Source organism: Puma concolor, chromosome E3 (genome assembly GCF_028749965.1).
Source record: "Puma concolor isolate L17-30 chromosome E3, mPumCon1.1.hap2, whole genome shotgun sequence".
NCBI lineage: Eukaryota > Metazoa > Chordata > Mammalia > Carnivora > Felidae > Puma > Puma concolor.
The window spans coordinates 20,576,051-20,591,204 of record NC_141682.1 but is presented as its reverse complement, the minus strand read 5'-3'; the positions used below and the strand labels follow the sequence as shown (position 1 = coordinate 20,591,204).

General features: G+C 48.0%; 2 protein-coding genes across 2 annotated transcripts in view; one reads left to right on the top strand and one right to left on the bottom strand.

Annotated features, from left to right (window-relative positions):
- GTF3C1 (general transcription factor IIIC subunit 1) overlaps nt 1-10,163 on the bottom strand; it is a 75,108-nt gene extending 64,945 nt beyond the window's left edge. The window contains exons 1-4 of the mRNA XM_086692621.1: nt 9,874-10,163; nt 7,139-7,348; nt 812-988; nt 32-175 (exon numbers count right to left, since the gene is read on the bottom strand). Of these exons, the coding sequence (XP_086548747.1) occupies nt 32-175; nt 812-988; nt 7,139-7,348; nt 9,874-10,094 (752 nt within the window). The 5' untranslated portion in view covers nt 10,095-10,163. The remainder of the gene's footprint in view (nt 1-31; nt 176-811; nt 989-7,138; nt 7,349-9,873) is intronic.
- A 184-nt stretch (nt 10,164-10,347) lies between these two features.
- Nucleotides 10,348-15,154, top strand: part of KATNIP (katanin interacting protein) — a 195,188-nt gene continuing 190,381 nt past the window's right edge. The window contains exon 1 of the mRNA XM_086692622.1: nt 10,348-10,380. The gene's annotated coding sequence lies outside the window, so the exon portion shown is untranslated. The remainder of the gene's footprint in view (nt 10,381-15,154) is intronic.

Here is a 15,154-nt window from a genome sequence, read left to right as displayed (position 1 = left end):
AACGGAGTGCTTTGGCGTGCACATGCTATACCTGTCCACGTGAAACCGATTCAGCAGGAGGAGGATCGAGTGCTGCTGGGCTCCGGTGGGTAATCGGATCACATGTGACTGCATCGTAATGAGCCCGTTTTTGTTCAGAATTTTCCGGTGATAGTGGAGCTTCCCGGCATCAACCCTGGAGGAGAGGAGGGGCGTGGCTCTGTCACTTTTGCTTTGCTGGCTGCTTTCCCCCAACAGCGTAGAGGGCCTCTCACCTGAACGTCAGTGCTAGACACACACTGTAGCACTGGCTAGTCCTACCCAGCCACTCTACGACGACAGTCACTGTGGGACAGCGGCCTTGAAAACAACAGCCATGCCTCAGCCTAAGAGCACAGCCGAGGTCCCTGGCAGAGGCGGACGGGGGATGGGGGTGGAGGCCCAGGGAAATGGGCACGGGACGGACGGTGGGGTGGGCGACGATGAGGGTTAGTGATGACACCATCAAATACAGGTGCCCAATCCTGTAGTGGCCAATAACTAGGGGGACTACACATCCTGATTTGCCTGGCGGTCCCAATTTATGCCCACTGCCTTGGCCTCGCCCTGGGGCCCCACTCTCCACTCTCAAAATGTCTGGTTTAGACACTAAATTATAGGGTCACTCCAGTGTCTCTTCATACACAAAGCCCTGCACTCCCAGTCAGCATAGGTTGCAGACTGCCCCAGTGGCAGGGCTGAGAGGAACGGGGAAGGAGGTAGGTCAACAGGCCCATGCTGGGGGGCAGGGCACAATCATCAGGGAGCCCTCTCAAGCGAATCATCCCCTCACTTGAAAGCAGTGCTGTGGAGGTCACGCTGGAGCTCGCCTTGCCACCGGGACCGGCCCAACCGCTCCAAAATGCAGTAGGAGAAGTCAGGGAGCTTCAGGTCGGGGTCACCCTCCAAGCCTATCAAGGCCCTGTACCGCATGTCCTGGGAGGCGACGATGATCAGTCTCTTTCCCCACCTGCGGATCAGAAACGACGACACAGAAGAAATAACTTTAAGTGATTTGAAGAAAATATGAAAAAACAGGGGGTGCCTGGGTGGCTCAGTCAGTTAAGCATCAGACTCTTGGTTTTGGCTCAGGCCATGATCTCGCGGTTCATGGAATCGAGCCCCACGTCAGGCTCAGTGCAGAGCATGAAGCCTGCTTGGGATTCTTGCTCACCCTGCCCCTCCCCTGCACACTTATTTATAAATAAACTTAAAAAAACAAACAAAACGCTGAACCTTAGAGAATCATCATTTCTTGTGCTGCTTCTTACAGCTTTACAATCCCCCCCATTAAGGCGGTTTCAGTGTCCAAACTGCAGCATTTGGGGTGAACAGCGCCAACCTTGTGTTCTCCTTATGTGGTGCCCTCCGAGGTCTCGTCAGGACACTCAGACCAAAGCCCAAACTCCCCAGCAGGGCCTGATACATCCGATGCACCCTCCATGGCCCTGATGGTCCTCAAATGAGCTGCTTCCTCTGCCCGGGCTCCTCCCCGAATCTGTAGGTGATGGATTCCTTCTGATCATTGGGGCTACTGCTTAGACATGACCTCCTCGGGCCTTCCTGAAAGTCTAGCCCCAGCTATCCCCTACCTGGCCATTGCCATATTCTTCACAGCACCCGGCACTCTTAAAAATGGTCATATTTTGGGGATGCCTCGGGGGGCTCAGTCAGTTGAGCGTCTGACTTTGGCTCAGGTCATGATCTCATGGTTGGTGAGTTCGAGTTCCGCATCAGGCTCTGTGCTGACAGCTTGGAGCCTGGATCCTGCTTCGGGTTCTGTGTCGCCCTCACTCTCTGCCCCTCCCCCAGTCGTGCTCTGTCTCTCTCTCTCTCAAAAGTAAATAAACATAAAAAAAAAATTTTTTTTAAGGTCATTTTTTTTTTTTTTTTTTGCAGACATTCTTGTCCATCTCCTCCCTTCAAATTTAAGTGTCATAAAGGTAGGCACATGGTACTGACTTGTTCACTAGGACACCTTCAGTGCCTAGTATGATTGTAGTGCATAGTAGGGGCTCTGTGAGTATTTGTTAAGTGAGCAAACTAGCCTACCGAACTGGACAGATAAGCTTCAGAGTCAAAAATACAGGCACGTCTCAGAGATGTTGTGGGTTCAACTCTAGACCATTGCAAGAAAGCAAATAGTGTGATAAAGCAAGTATCACAATAAAGCTAGTCAAATAAAGTTTCTGGTTTCCAGTGCATATAAAAGTATGTTTATACTATACTGTAGTGTAGTGTATTAAGTGTGCAATGACATTACGTCCAAAAAAACCAATGTGTGTACCTTAATTAAAAAATACTATTGCTAAGAAATGCTAACCATCATCTGAGCCTTCACCAAATTGTAATCACCGGTCCCAGATCACCGTAACAAATATAGTAACGAAAAAGTTCAAAATATTGAGAAAACTGGGGCGCCTGTGTGGCTCAGTTGGTTAAGCGTCCAACTCAGCTCAGGTCACGGTCTTTACAATTTGTGAGTTCGAGCCCTGCGCCGGGCTCTGTCCTGACAGCTCAGAGCTTGGAGCCTGTTTCAGATTCTGTGTCTCCCTCTCTCTCTGCCCCTCTCTCACTTGTATTCTGTCTCTCTTTCAAAGATAAACATTAAAAAAAAAATAAAGAAAAGAAAGAAAATATATTGAGAAAATGACCGAAATGTGATACAGAGACACGAAGCGAGCAAATGCTGTTGGGAAAAATGGTGCTTGATGCAAGGTTGCCACGAACCTTCAATTTCTAAAAAATGCAGTATCTGTGAAGCACAGGATGACAAGGTAAGTCTGTACCGAACTGGGTAATCAGCGGATTTATAGTCTGTTGAAGACCAGACCCTGGAAGAATCGTCAGCTCCTCCTAGTGACTTGAGGTGTGAAAATAATAAAGAGGCCAAGAACACGTCCTAGCAAGGCATTTCAGACTGAGTGACGTGATGGGAGACAGGCCTTGTGGTTAGATGTCTAAACAACAGAGCTAAGAAGAATTAGATGCTGGCCCAGATTTGAGGGGTTGGTAGACCATGAGTTCTTATACAGGGACCCTCAGTGATGCATTCATCTGGGAAAGGGAGCGCTTCCGAGCGGGGGTATCTTGGTGCCAAGAAGTGAGTGAGTGAGGGGTTCTCTGCCAGCACACCCTCGTGGGATCTCTGCTCCAAGGCTTGGACCCCAAGAGTATGTGAATGGAGTGGGCCAATCTGCCCAAGATGTCAGCTTAAATTAGCAGATGAGGCCTAGTGGGTGGAGTCTCAGACTTAAGTGATGGAGACTCGGCAGAGAAACAGATTTCTTCTATCACATCCCTCAGACTGATGGTTCTCCTTCCTCCTACCCCACACTGGCTGGTTTCACTTCTACCACCAACTGGGCCAAAGATGAAAGAAGAGGTTGTCTTCCTTTTAACCTTACACTGTGACCTAAAATAAGTCTTCTGTAGAGTCATGGAAGTCGGCAGAATCCATCCTCAGAGAGAATGGTTGCGAACACGCATGAAAGAGACAGTCCACTTCCTGTGTCTGCACATCACAGACTTAGGACCTTTGCTCTCTCGTCCAAAACAGGTTCATTAAGTTAAACTGGAAGAGGTCAGCTGGGAAAAGAAAGCTGGAAAACTGGGGAACAGGTTTGCTGCTTTTCACACAGGCTCAGATTTGTTTACTACGCTGTACTATCATAATCCCGACAGTTCCAATTAGCTGACTAAGGGACTCCTGCTAGGCTTAAAATGCTGAGTGTGGTCACCAGACAGGATGTCAAATACTGATTAAGCACAATGTAAAGTACCAGAGATGCCAAGATAGATAAAAGCGGTATCCACCTTCAAGGAGCTCACAGTCCACTGGAGGAGGAAGTCCAGAAAGTGAGCGATTATGCTATGATCCAACAGCTGTCAGAGAGCACCTAGGAAATGGCATACGTCCAGAGCCCAATTCCATCTAAGCTGTGCGTGTGAACGGAGCACAGTAACTAGGGAACGCTCTCACAGGAGGGGATGTTGAGTGAGCACTAAGCTTGGGGGCGGGGGGCGGGGCGGTGAAGGGCAAGGAAGCAGAACCTGCAAGTTTCTGGGGGCACGAAGCAGTGCGCCTGTCCTGGGGGCAAATGGCCCGGACAAGAAGCCTGGTGTGGGGTCGCAGGCTGGAAAGCAGAAGGAAGGAGAGCCCGAGAGGTCAGTGCGAGTCCACATCCCAAAAGGCCTGGCAGTGCCGTCCAGGGAGTTTGGATGCCATGACACAGGTCAGGGGTTAGAACTTCCAGATCAACAGGAGAGTCAATCAGTCAACATGCACTCTCAGGAGCCGATGTGGTGCCAGGCATACTCTAGATCCTAGAGATACAGCCATGAACAAACAAGAGTTTCTGCCCTCAAGGTTACAGTCTGGTATGGAAAGAGTGACGTAAATAAACACTGAAGACCATTTTTGGTACTGACGTGAGTAATACGATGATGTCTGGGCAACAGGGACATACTTTTTGAGGAACCAAGTCCAAGGCTGAATGAAGAGAAGGGGGTGGGAGATGTGAAGATCTGAAGCAGAATATTTTTAAGTTTATTTATTTGAGAGAGAGAGAGAGAGACAGAGAGAGGAGTGTGCGTGTGCATGAGTCAGGGAGCGGCAGAGAAAGAATCCCAAGCAGGCTCCGCGCTGTCAGCTCAGAGTCCGACGAATAGAGGCTCGATCTCACGAACCGTGAGATCATGACCTGAGCCGAAATCAAGAGTCAGACGTTTAACCAACCGAGCCCCCCAGGAGTCCTGAAGGCAGAAGACTCTAAGCAAAAGGAACAACATGTGTTGCAGCCCTGAGTAACAGATTAGCCCGGCGTGTTCGGGCCAAAGCACAGAGAGGGCTATGGGGGGAGAGCTGGGTGGGCAGAGGGTAGGCATATGGAGCCTGATGGGCCACTCAGCAGGGTGGGCAGCACTAGGTGGGACATGGCTCATGGTTCTGGCCTAAATACCAAGGGAAAATCACAGTCCCAGAGAGAGAGAGCACAAGTCAGGAGGGGCAGAGAGAGAGGGAGACAGAAGATCCAAAGCAGACTCTGCTGACAGCACAGAGCCCGAGGTGGGGCTTGAACTTACAAACCAGGAGATCATGACCTGAGTTGCCGTCAGAGGCTTGACCAACCAAGCCACCCAGGCGCCCCATGGATCCTGTAATTTTTTTAAGAGGAGGTAGAAATCCAGATTTTAAATATTAGCAATGAAATAAAATTGAAAACAAACAAACCACCATGCTGGCTAAACAAAGCATGTCTGTGGGGGACATGCGGCCAGTCTGAGCTATCTGTCCTGAGTGACCAAGGCACTTTCCACCACAAGTCCATCTTAGAGAAAAATGTTCCATGCAGTGTGGAAAGTTCTGAAGAGGAGAGACAGTACGAAGGGAGATAAGAGACTATTGTACTATTTTGAGCCCAAAGGGCGTTTGAGAAAACGTCAGAAGGTCAAGTCCACAGGACTCGGTGGCCAGCTGAACGTAGAAAGAGAGAAGGGGCCCAAGTTTGCATCTTATACGGCAGGCGCGTGGGAATCCTCTGGAGCAGAGGGAAGACACAAAAGGGGCAGGAAATGGAAGAGGAGGCAAGTTTGGGGTGAAGGAGAGTGATGCTCTGACTTCTGGGCGCACTGAGGAAGAGGTTACTGTAACTCCACACACGGCACTTGACAGACGCCTGGGGAGCACTCAGAGCCCTGGGGAGCAGCCCAACATTTAAGGGGTGGAAGGAAGTCAGGGAGTCCATGAGGGAGCTGGTAAGGATCGGCTAGAACAGGAAAATAAAGCAGGAAGCCATGGGACAAAAGCTTTACAAGTCCTTGATGGGGTGGAGGGGGCAAGGAGGTTACGGGCCCTACAGTGTCCACAGGCTCATTACTAGGAATCTTCGGGGATAAGATTTCGGTGAAGTAATGAAGTCAGACATCAGGACCGAGAGGGCAGAGGTGAAGGGGACAAAGAGTGAGAGTGGCTATTTCTTCTGGGAAGCTTGGTCCTACAAGCGGCAGAGAGAAAGAGAGATCTATGGTCACAGGGGGTCTGAGGTCAAGAGAAGGTCCTGTTGTAAGCTGTGTGAGTCACGTTAGGGCTGAGGAGACAGCACCAGCAGAAAGGCAAAAGTTGGAAATGACGGAGAAGGGGCACCTGGGTGGCTTAGTTGGTTAAGCATCCGACTTCAGCTCAAGTCATGACCTCGAGGTTTGTGACTTTGAGCTCCGCATCGGGCTTACTGCTGTCAGCAGTAAGATCCTGTCTCCCTCTCTCTCTGCCCCTCCCTCTCAAAAATAAATAAACATTAAAAAAAAAAAAAAAGAAAGAAAGAAAATGATGGAGAAAGATGAGCTTCCTGAGAGAGGCAGGGAAGAGCAGGAGGTACAGGGAGCTGGGCTGGGGGGCGGGAAGGGGGATGGGCAGAGGAGGAGGAAGAGAAGCAGGGCGAGGCCCTAGACAGGGCCATGGTTTCTGGTCACCTCTGAGCTGGGGGGTGGGGGTGGGGGCAGGAAGAGATGTGTAACAGCTGCAAGTTGAAGATGGAAGTCAGGAGAGTTCACACGGGCAGCTTCTCCCTGTTCTGTGAAGCGGGGAGGGAGGTGGGAGTGGGGCTAGGCTTAGAAGATGACAGGTGGAATGGACCACTCTGGGAAACCGGGGGTCCGGCCGGAGACTCAGGAAAGGACCGCTGGGCAGCAGGGGGCCCAGTCCCTACGAGAGTGATCCAGGGGACGTCTGGGTGGCTCAGGTGGTTAAGTGGCTGACTTCAGCTCAGGTCCCGATCTCATGGCTTGTGAGTTCGAGCCCCACTCTAAAGCGCAGAGCCCACTTTAGAGCCTCTGTTCCCCCCTCCCCTTTCCCTCCCCGACTGCCGCTTGTGCTCTCTCTCAAAAATAAATAACACATTAAAAAAAAAAAAGAGTGATCCAAATGATAGCCTCCTGCCCTGCCCAACCGTGCCAGGACTGTGGATACAAGGGAAAGAGAAAGGCAGGTCCCTGAGCAAAATGAGCCGAGTGAAGAAGGCAGAGGCTTCGTAAAGGGCTGGCGAGACTCAGCGCTCTGACTGTGCACCCGACTTCAAAGTAGGAGGATTCCCATGAGTTTCTGATGGTGCAAATCAGTTACCTGCCAAAGGCCTCCACCATCATACAGCGGGGCTGTAAAGACTTGGTCCTGATGTCATTGGTTATGTTTTTCCTCTCCTTAAAGTACCGGCAAGAGCCCTGGATGCCATCTTTATTCTCTAAAATCATATGAATGGGGTAGACGTCCTCCAAAGCGACTGGATCCCTCCGGGACTCCAAAATTCCGGTTTCCAAGTCAATCTCTTCGTATCTACAAGAGGGAAGGCACAAATACCAAACCACAAATCAGCTCCGGAAACAGTACATACTGGGCCACATTCTTCTGACAACCTCCTGCTGAGACCAGAGAGAGAGAGAGAGAGAGAATGTGCTCACTCAGTCTTCCCGCTTTGCAAATGCAGATTAGAGCAGCATTCCTGCCTTTTTAACGCAAAGAACACAGGCCTTCCCAGGGTCCCCCAAATCCACCCTAAGAAGCTGAATGCTGGAACCAGAACCGTCCTACTGGCCCAAGTCGTGGTCTTTTGGTTTCCCTTCAAATCTGGTGCCTGTACGTTAACAATTTTCACCTTGGGATCCTATGTCCTGCCTTTTCCCTCCAAACACTGACCCTGTATCTTCGCTTGTCTACCAAACACCTCAAATTCAAGGAGATCAAAGGCAAAGTTATAACTGCCTCTCCCCGCCCCCAATAAAGTCCCTCCTTTCCACTCTCTCCCAGTTGTGTCGTATCAATGTCATGGAGACATCTTTGACTTGGGTTTCTTCCTTTATCCAGTCAGCCAACTTTGTTAAGCTTTCCTTACAAACCTCGCTCACATCCTGCTCTAGTCCAGTTGAGGCTAAATCCCACTTCCGCTTATTGGCCCTTTCCTCCTTTGCCTTCTGTGTGATCTCTACACTGCGTAACCCTCCAACCCCCAATCACATCTGCCAGGACACCGCTCTGAACTGCTACCCTCCATTTCTCCAGCCGCACCTTCCCAGGCTTCTTGGAAGGTTCCTAGTCCTTCATCCAGCCCTTCCACGTAGGTGCACCTCAGGGCCATGTCTTAGGCCTCCAGGGAGAATCCTGGCCTACAACTTAAACATCCAACCATACGGGATGACTCCACATGTCCAGGTCCATCCCTCTCTCTGGCCTGCTCCCCCCTCCCCTGCCCCGCATGAAGCCACATGTTTACTAAACAGAATCTCCACTAGGGTGACCCAAAGGAACTTCAAACTCCATGTGTCTCAAAGTACGTTCAACATCTTCCCCACCTCCCCCAAGACTCAACCACTGTGCTGCCCTTCTGTGTTCCCTACCAACAGGGCAGGGCATCAGTATTCACTCAGGTACCCAAATATCAGGAACCAGAGGAATCATCCCTGATTCCCACCTCTCCTTATAACCCACATCCAGTCACCCAATCCTCTTTATTCTGGTTTCATAGGTTTTCATCCCACCTGCTTCTCTTATTTTCACCTGCACCCTGGTAAGCAAAACCATGATTGGTTGTTTGTGGCTGGATTACTAAAATCTCTCAACTTCACACTTTGCCCCTAGTCTGACTCGCCTTTCAGTGGCTTCTAACTACCCTTTCGATAAAGGATAAGCTATTTAAGTGGATTAAAAGACCACCCAATTCCCTCTCCAGTCCAACTGAGCGAAGGGCAGAGTGGGTTTTGTACCCCAGACTTTGTGGATTCAAATTGGGGGTTCTGGTCTTGCTAGCAGATGATCTTAAACAAGTCACTTAAACGCTCTGTGCCTCGATTTTCTCTTCTAAGGCTTTTGTAAAAATTAAATAACTCGCTCTATGTCAGGATCTTAGAACAGTCCCGGCTCACAACAAGCATACATGTAAGTGCCAAACATTATTCCTCATTCCCCACCTCCAATCCTACACTTCAACCAAACTTAACATATTTCTCCTCCTGCAGGCTTCACATTTGCTGTTTCCTGTCCAGAATACTCTGCCAAGTGCCCACCTAAATCCAATCTTTAAGTCCTGTTTTGGACAGTATTACCTCTGGGAACTTCTCACAATATGCCTTTAGAGCACAGATTCTACAGACGGATGGCCTGGGTTCAAATCAACACGTGGGTCACTTATAATCTTTGTAACCGTTGAACAGGTTACTTAATCGAAGGCTCAGTTTCCTCCTCTGCAAAATGGGGAAGATAACAGTACCTACTGCTGAGGATCAAGTGAGTTCAGTCCCCTGAAGCTCCCAGAACAGGATCTTAGGGTATAGTACTAGGCCAAAAATAAGCACTCCATAAATGCTAGCCATTATTATTATTATTATTATTATTATTATTATTATTATTAAGGTTGCTGTTATGCAGATGTCTAATTGACTTAGGCTCTCCAGTCAAGCACTGAATGAATGCCCCAGAAAGGGTGGTTGAACTCATCGGTCTCCAGCCTTGATCTGAACTCACCTCCTAACCACTACGGAAGAAGAGTACTCTTTGAAACTTGAAGAATATCCCGCCGGTCCTGCTCACCACCACCCAACACCCACACGGACATAATGGGACATCATGAGATAACCCTCAACTCCATCGAACGCCCGGGCTCTACCAGGCCCGAGGAACCCCCAGTCAGCCTTACACCCAGGCCTCCCCCCCCGGCCCCCCCCCCCCCCCACGACTCACGGTCCTCCCCGGGCTCCACTCCTATCTCCCACCCCCTCCCGTCAGAACCTGGGCCCCTCCCAGAGCCATCGGACCCCGGGCTCTGCGCCCGCCCTCTCGCCCGCCCGCCGCAGGACCAGGCCGCTGACCGGTCCTGGAGCTGGAGGTCGGGTCGCTCTCGAGGCTCTTCATAGAAGCTGATGCCCGGGTGCGTGGCAAGGGCCCGCCACAGGAACTCCTGCGTGTAGGGCTCCAAAGGCAGGGGGAAGGGCGGCACTCGCGTCTCCAGACGGCTCCACAGCGCAGGCAGACACAGGCCATCAAGCCCCTCGAGGGCCACCTCGTCCAACAACGACTCGAGCGCGTCCATTGCTACTTCGGTGGGCAGCTCCCCCGGCGCCTGCGCACCAGGACACTAAAGGCCCTCCAGCGCGCCTGCGCACAACCTTCGGCGGCCCTGAGAGGCGGGATGGACTTTGAGATCCGAGGAGGAGTTCCAGAGCGCCGATGCGACGTCACTCCCTTTGGGGGCGGGCTCAGTCCCTGGATCTCCACCGCCATTGGTCCGGAACCCCGCAGTAACCAGGGGAACTGCAAACAGTGTAGGGGTCGCTTCCGGTTCGAGCACCCGGAACCGCCGCCTCTAGGGATGGACGGTGAGTGTCCGTGGGCCCCTGCGGGCGGTCGGGCAGTTATTCTTTCACCTTTCCTGAGGCTTCCCCGGACAGAATCCTAGGCCGGAGAGCCCTGGACCACCACTTCCTGACCCATGGTGGCCCCCGGTCTGAGGGAAAGGGAGACTTAGTGATCCGGGATGGCCAGAAGAGGCTGGGGGGAGTGGTCAGTGGTGTGGCCAAGGTGCAGAGCTGTGGTCGTGTAGGAACCCGGTACAGGCTGGAGGCTCAGAAGAGGTTTAGAGTGGAAAGGAGAAGTAGAAGTCTGAGGGCGAGGGGGTCCTGTGTGTCTTCCTCGGATGTGGAACTGTGCAATCTGGGAGATGGTACGGGAGTAAGCGTCACCCTGGGGAGTGCGGTCGTCAGCAAGTGGGAGAAGGGAGTTGGTAAGGTGGGTGGGGGAATTCTAGGGCATACTCTCTTTATGAGCTCTGGTGAGAATAATTAGTACCGTCCAGTGCCAGGAACTCTGTAAGCTATCTCAAGCAACACCTCGTTAAGCTTCAGAACAGCCCTTTGAGGTCAGTAGTGTTCTCCTGTTTTGCAAATGAAGCAACTGAGGCTCAAAGAAGTTAACTTGCCCCTAACCAAACAGCCCACAAGTGGCAGGGTAGGTAAGAAAGCCAGACACTCTGCCTCTGGAACCAAATTATGGAGTTTGAGATTTGAAGCGGGTTTCGGAGGCCCTTCATTCCAGAAGTTGCAAATGCAGATATATGTAGGGACAAGTCTGGCGGGCTGGATTGGGCTGCGACTGAAAATCAATTCGCCTTTTGAAAGGAAAGCGTCTCACTCGGCTCCAACCTATTATTTTCCTGGGGCACTTCTCTAAATACCGGGACAGCCAATCAGTCTGAAGGCCAGATGGAGCCTGTGGGCCACTGTTTAGAGGTCCCTGATTAGAATCATAGAATCGACCATGGGAAGCAATCTAAAAATAGGCTACTCGGATCTCATTTTGAAGATAGGAGGACTAACGTTTAGACAGACTGTTAGGGTCTATGCTAGAATTCAGATCAGTTTTCTCATTTCACCACTAAGAGGGATTTGTTCCTTTGTGATATCCACTTAATGCAGTGTGGGATTTTTTTTTTTTTAATTGAATAATCTGATGTGTGCTTAAAAGACGCTTTGCCCTTTGTACTTCAGAGGTACTGTAAAATGTCATTTGCAGGTTTGCCTTGTGGGAAGATCAATGTAATGTTTCTACAGAACAACAGTTCTCAAATTTTTTTGGTCTCAGGACTCCTTTATGCTCTTACCTCAGAAGAGCGTTGTTTATGTAGATCTGTGAAATTTACCATATCAGAAATGAAAGCTGAGAAAACCTTAAAACATTCATTTATCAACTTATTTAAAAATAACAATGAACCCATTACTTCTGAATATAAATAATAATTTTAATGAAACATAGCTTTGCGCCCCCGCCCCCAAAAGTAGTAGGAAGAGTAGTAGTGGCATTATTTTACATTTTCTTAAATCTCTTCAATGTCTGGCTTGATAGAAAATAGCTAGACTCTCATTTCGGCTTTGGCAACCAAACATGTGTTTTCTGGCTGATGTATATGAGCAAAGTCTGGCCTCACACAGATATATAGTTGGAGCAGGGACTATTTTAATTGCCTTTTCAAATACCATTCTTTTTTGATCCTACACCAAGACTTAGCAAGTGGTAATTCTTGAAGGTTATGTGCAGTGTGGCATCTGAAACCATATTGGTGAACTTTTATACTCTATTGTATTAAAATCCATTGGTTTATCATGCCCTTTGGTTGGATATTTTACCCACGTATGATTTTGTTACATTAAATGTTTGTCATTTAGGAAATGTTGATTTACCGAGTTATACAAATCTTCCAAATGTTGACATTTTAAAAATTCCACTATTAATATCAAATAGAATGTCATCATGATATCAAAAAAAATCACATTTGTTAATATAACTACCATATAAGCTGTTAAACTCAAGGTAGTAAGAAACAAGTTTTCATTTGGGCAACAAACACTGTCAGTTGGGTATTTGGGACAGACTCATTTTTTTTTTATATATATATATATTTGAGAAAAGTTTGAATAATGATAGTTTGTTGTTCATTTAAGTGCAAATGGCATTCAGTATCATATGTGGCTAGTTCAGCTGGTAACTCAAACAAGCACAGGGGTGTTTTCTGGGATCAACTGTTGTACTTTGGCACATAGCAGAAGTGCTTGATGTGTACTTCCCATTTTGTCACACACAGTATTAAAAAGTTGTGTACTCAAGGAATGAAATGTAATAATATTAATTTCTACTATTTTATAAGGATATTCTTAGGTGAAAATGATTTTTGTTTTGTTTTGTTTTATCGTGAGTATGTGGTAGTAAAGAATATAATGACTAATAACACAGTTTGGTGCTGCTGCCTTGTAGAGATTCAGGCCACAAACAGTTTTACCTACCACTGCTTTCACATCATCAGTGCAAATATTGACTGATGTAAATAAAAAAAGCTTTAGAATTATGATGAGAATAGTTTTGTCTTTGTGGATCTCTTTTCCTCCTAGGGTCTGTGGAAGATAGTTTGAGAACTATTGCTGTAGGCCATTTTCAAGAAGTCTACGTTGTTACCATGTCAGCACTCCTAGAACATTATCATGGCCTAATAGAGGAACCTGTTAATTTTCAGACTGGTCACAAACAAGAAAAGCTTGTTCTCTTTTTTTTTTTTTTTTAATTTTTTTTTTCAACCTTTTTTATTTATTTTTGGGACAGAGAGAGACAGAGCATGAACGGGGGAGGGGCAGAGAGAGAGGGAGACACAGAATCGGAAACAGGCTCCAGGCTCCGAGCCATCAGCCCAGAGCCTGACGCGGGGCTCGAACTCACGGACCGCGAGATCGTGACCTGGCTGAAGTCGGACGCTTAACCGACTGCGCCACCCAGGCGCCCCGCTTGTTCTCTTTTAAGAAAGCATTTGCCCTAAGATTAGATTTAGCATTCAAAGGATCCCTTTTTCCATTACTATTTTTAAAACTTAGATTTACACAACAATTTTGTACGCACATACCTGTTGGGTAAAGTGAAGCATACCGTGATGAATTGTGATTCTAGCCAACTAGGTAGGCCTTATCAAAAGCATGTTTACTTCCTAAACTTACAAAAGCTTAAGTATCTACCAAATATCCCCAAACTGGATTGTAGTTTGGTTAATTCTGCATGTCCAAATCACCATGGTTTTTCACAACATTTTTCCTGACCCATTGGTTTTGACTTTGGGCAGGTTTTATCTGGCTCTGCAATACATCATAATGTAATACTGATATATTTCGGGGGCCGTGTATCTGTGGATTCATATCTTGATGGGTATTCTTACCCCTCTGAGCTTCAGTTTTCCTGTCAATAAAGTCAAGCTGATGAGAAGGCTTACTTTGTTTTGTTTGCTAGCCCAATGGTGAATTGAACAAGACTACGCATGAACGCACTTAACACCAAGTCTGGCATATAAAAAGTGCTCCTCGTGGTAGCTAATGCTGTCATTAGCTGCAAATGGGCAGATTTCAGCTGGCGGAAGAGGGAGGAAGGAATCTGATGAAGCTCTCTAGCAAATAATAATCTTTGTAATTAGCTCACTGTTTATTTAAAAGAAAAGCTGACGTGCTGCATTTTGTATTTACCTGAAAGTAAACTGGCAATGTGTGAGTCTTCTGCCCCAGATATATATTAAATTTTTTGATGTTTATTTATTTTCAAGAGACAGAGAGAGACAGAGCGTGAGCAGGGGTCGGGGGGTGGGGGAGGGCGGGCAGAGAGAGAGGGAGACACAGAATCTGAAGCAGGCTCCAGGCTCTGAGCTGTCAGCACAGAGCCCAATGTGGGGCTGGAACTCACGAACTGTGAGATCATGATCTGAGCCGAAATCCGACACTCAACAGAGCCACCCAGGCGTCCCCAGTCTTTTGCCCCTGAAGGGTTCATCTTTATGTTAAAGTCACATTTCCCCCAGTGCTTTTAAAATATGGTTTAGGAAAAAAAAAAATTTCTACTCAGTGTTCAAGGAACATAATAATTAGACAAAAGTTCAGCACATCAACATAATTAGAAAGGATTGTAAAGCTGTTCATTTGCTTTTGCTCTCCCTAGAGCAAATATTCAACATTTCCCCTGCTTATACTGTTCATTTGCTTAGTACACTTTCTCATAGAATTAATAACGCCGAGATGAAATTTAGCCTAGCTTGTCTAAATAAGCCCAAACTGCAAAACGGGCGACGAGTGAACTAGTAAGGTTTTGTTGGAAGTATGCTATCCACGTGTCTGGTCTGTTTCATTCTGGTGTGGTATTCACCTGGACTCCTGGTGATTTGTTTGTTTCCCTTGCTACGTAAAATAAGCCAAGCCAAAAATGATATGAAATAAAATAAAGCAAGCATTCAGCGGGCAAAATAAACACGTGGTCCATGTAATCTCTTTGTCTGTTCTGTCTTCGTTCCTTCTTTGCGCCCATCCTTGAGTCGGGTTCATTTCTCCCCTCTCCCTATTTCACAGAATTCATCCCCAGCTGCGATTTTAACCTACAGGAACTTGGCACAGCATGGTTTGCTTGTTCTTCCTTAGGGCATTCATTTAGTAACCACATTCCAGTGCCTTCTGCACACCGGAATTCAGAGATCTCAAGATGATTGAGACTGGATCCAGGCGAAGGGGAGTTCATTGTATTACTCTTAAAACTTCCTGTAAAGTTCTTTTTTTCAGCATATTAGTTCCAACATTTTTCACC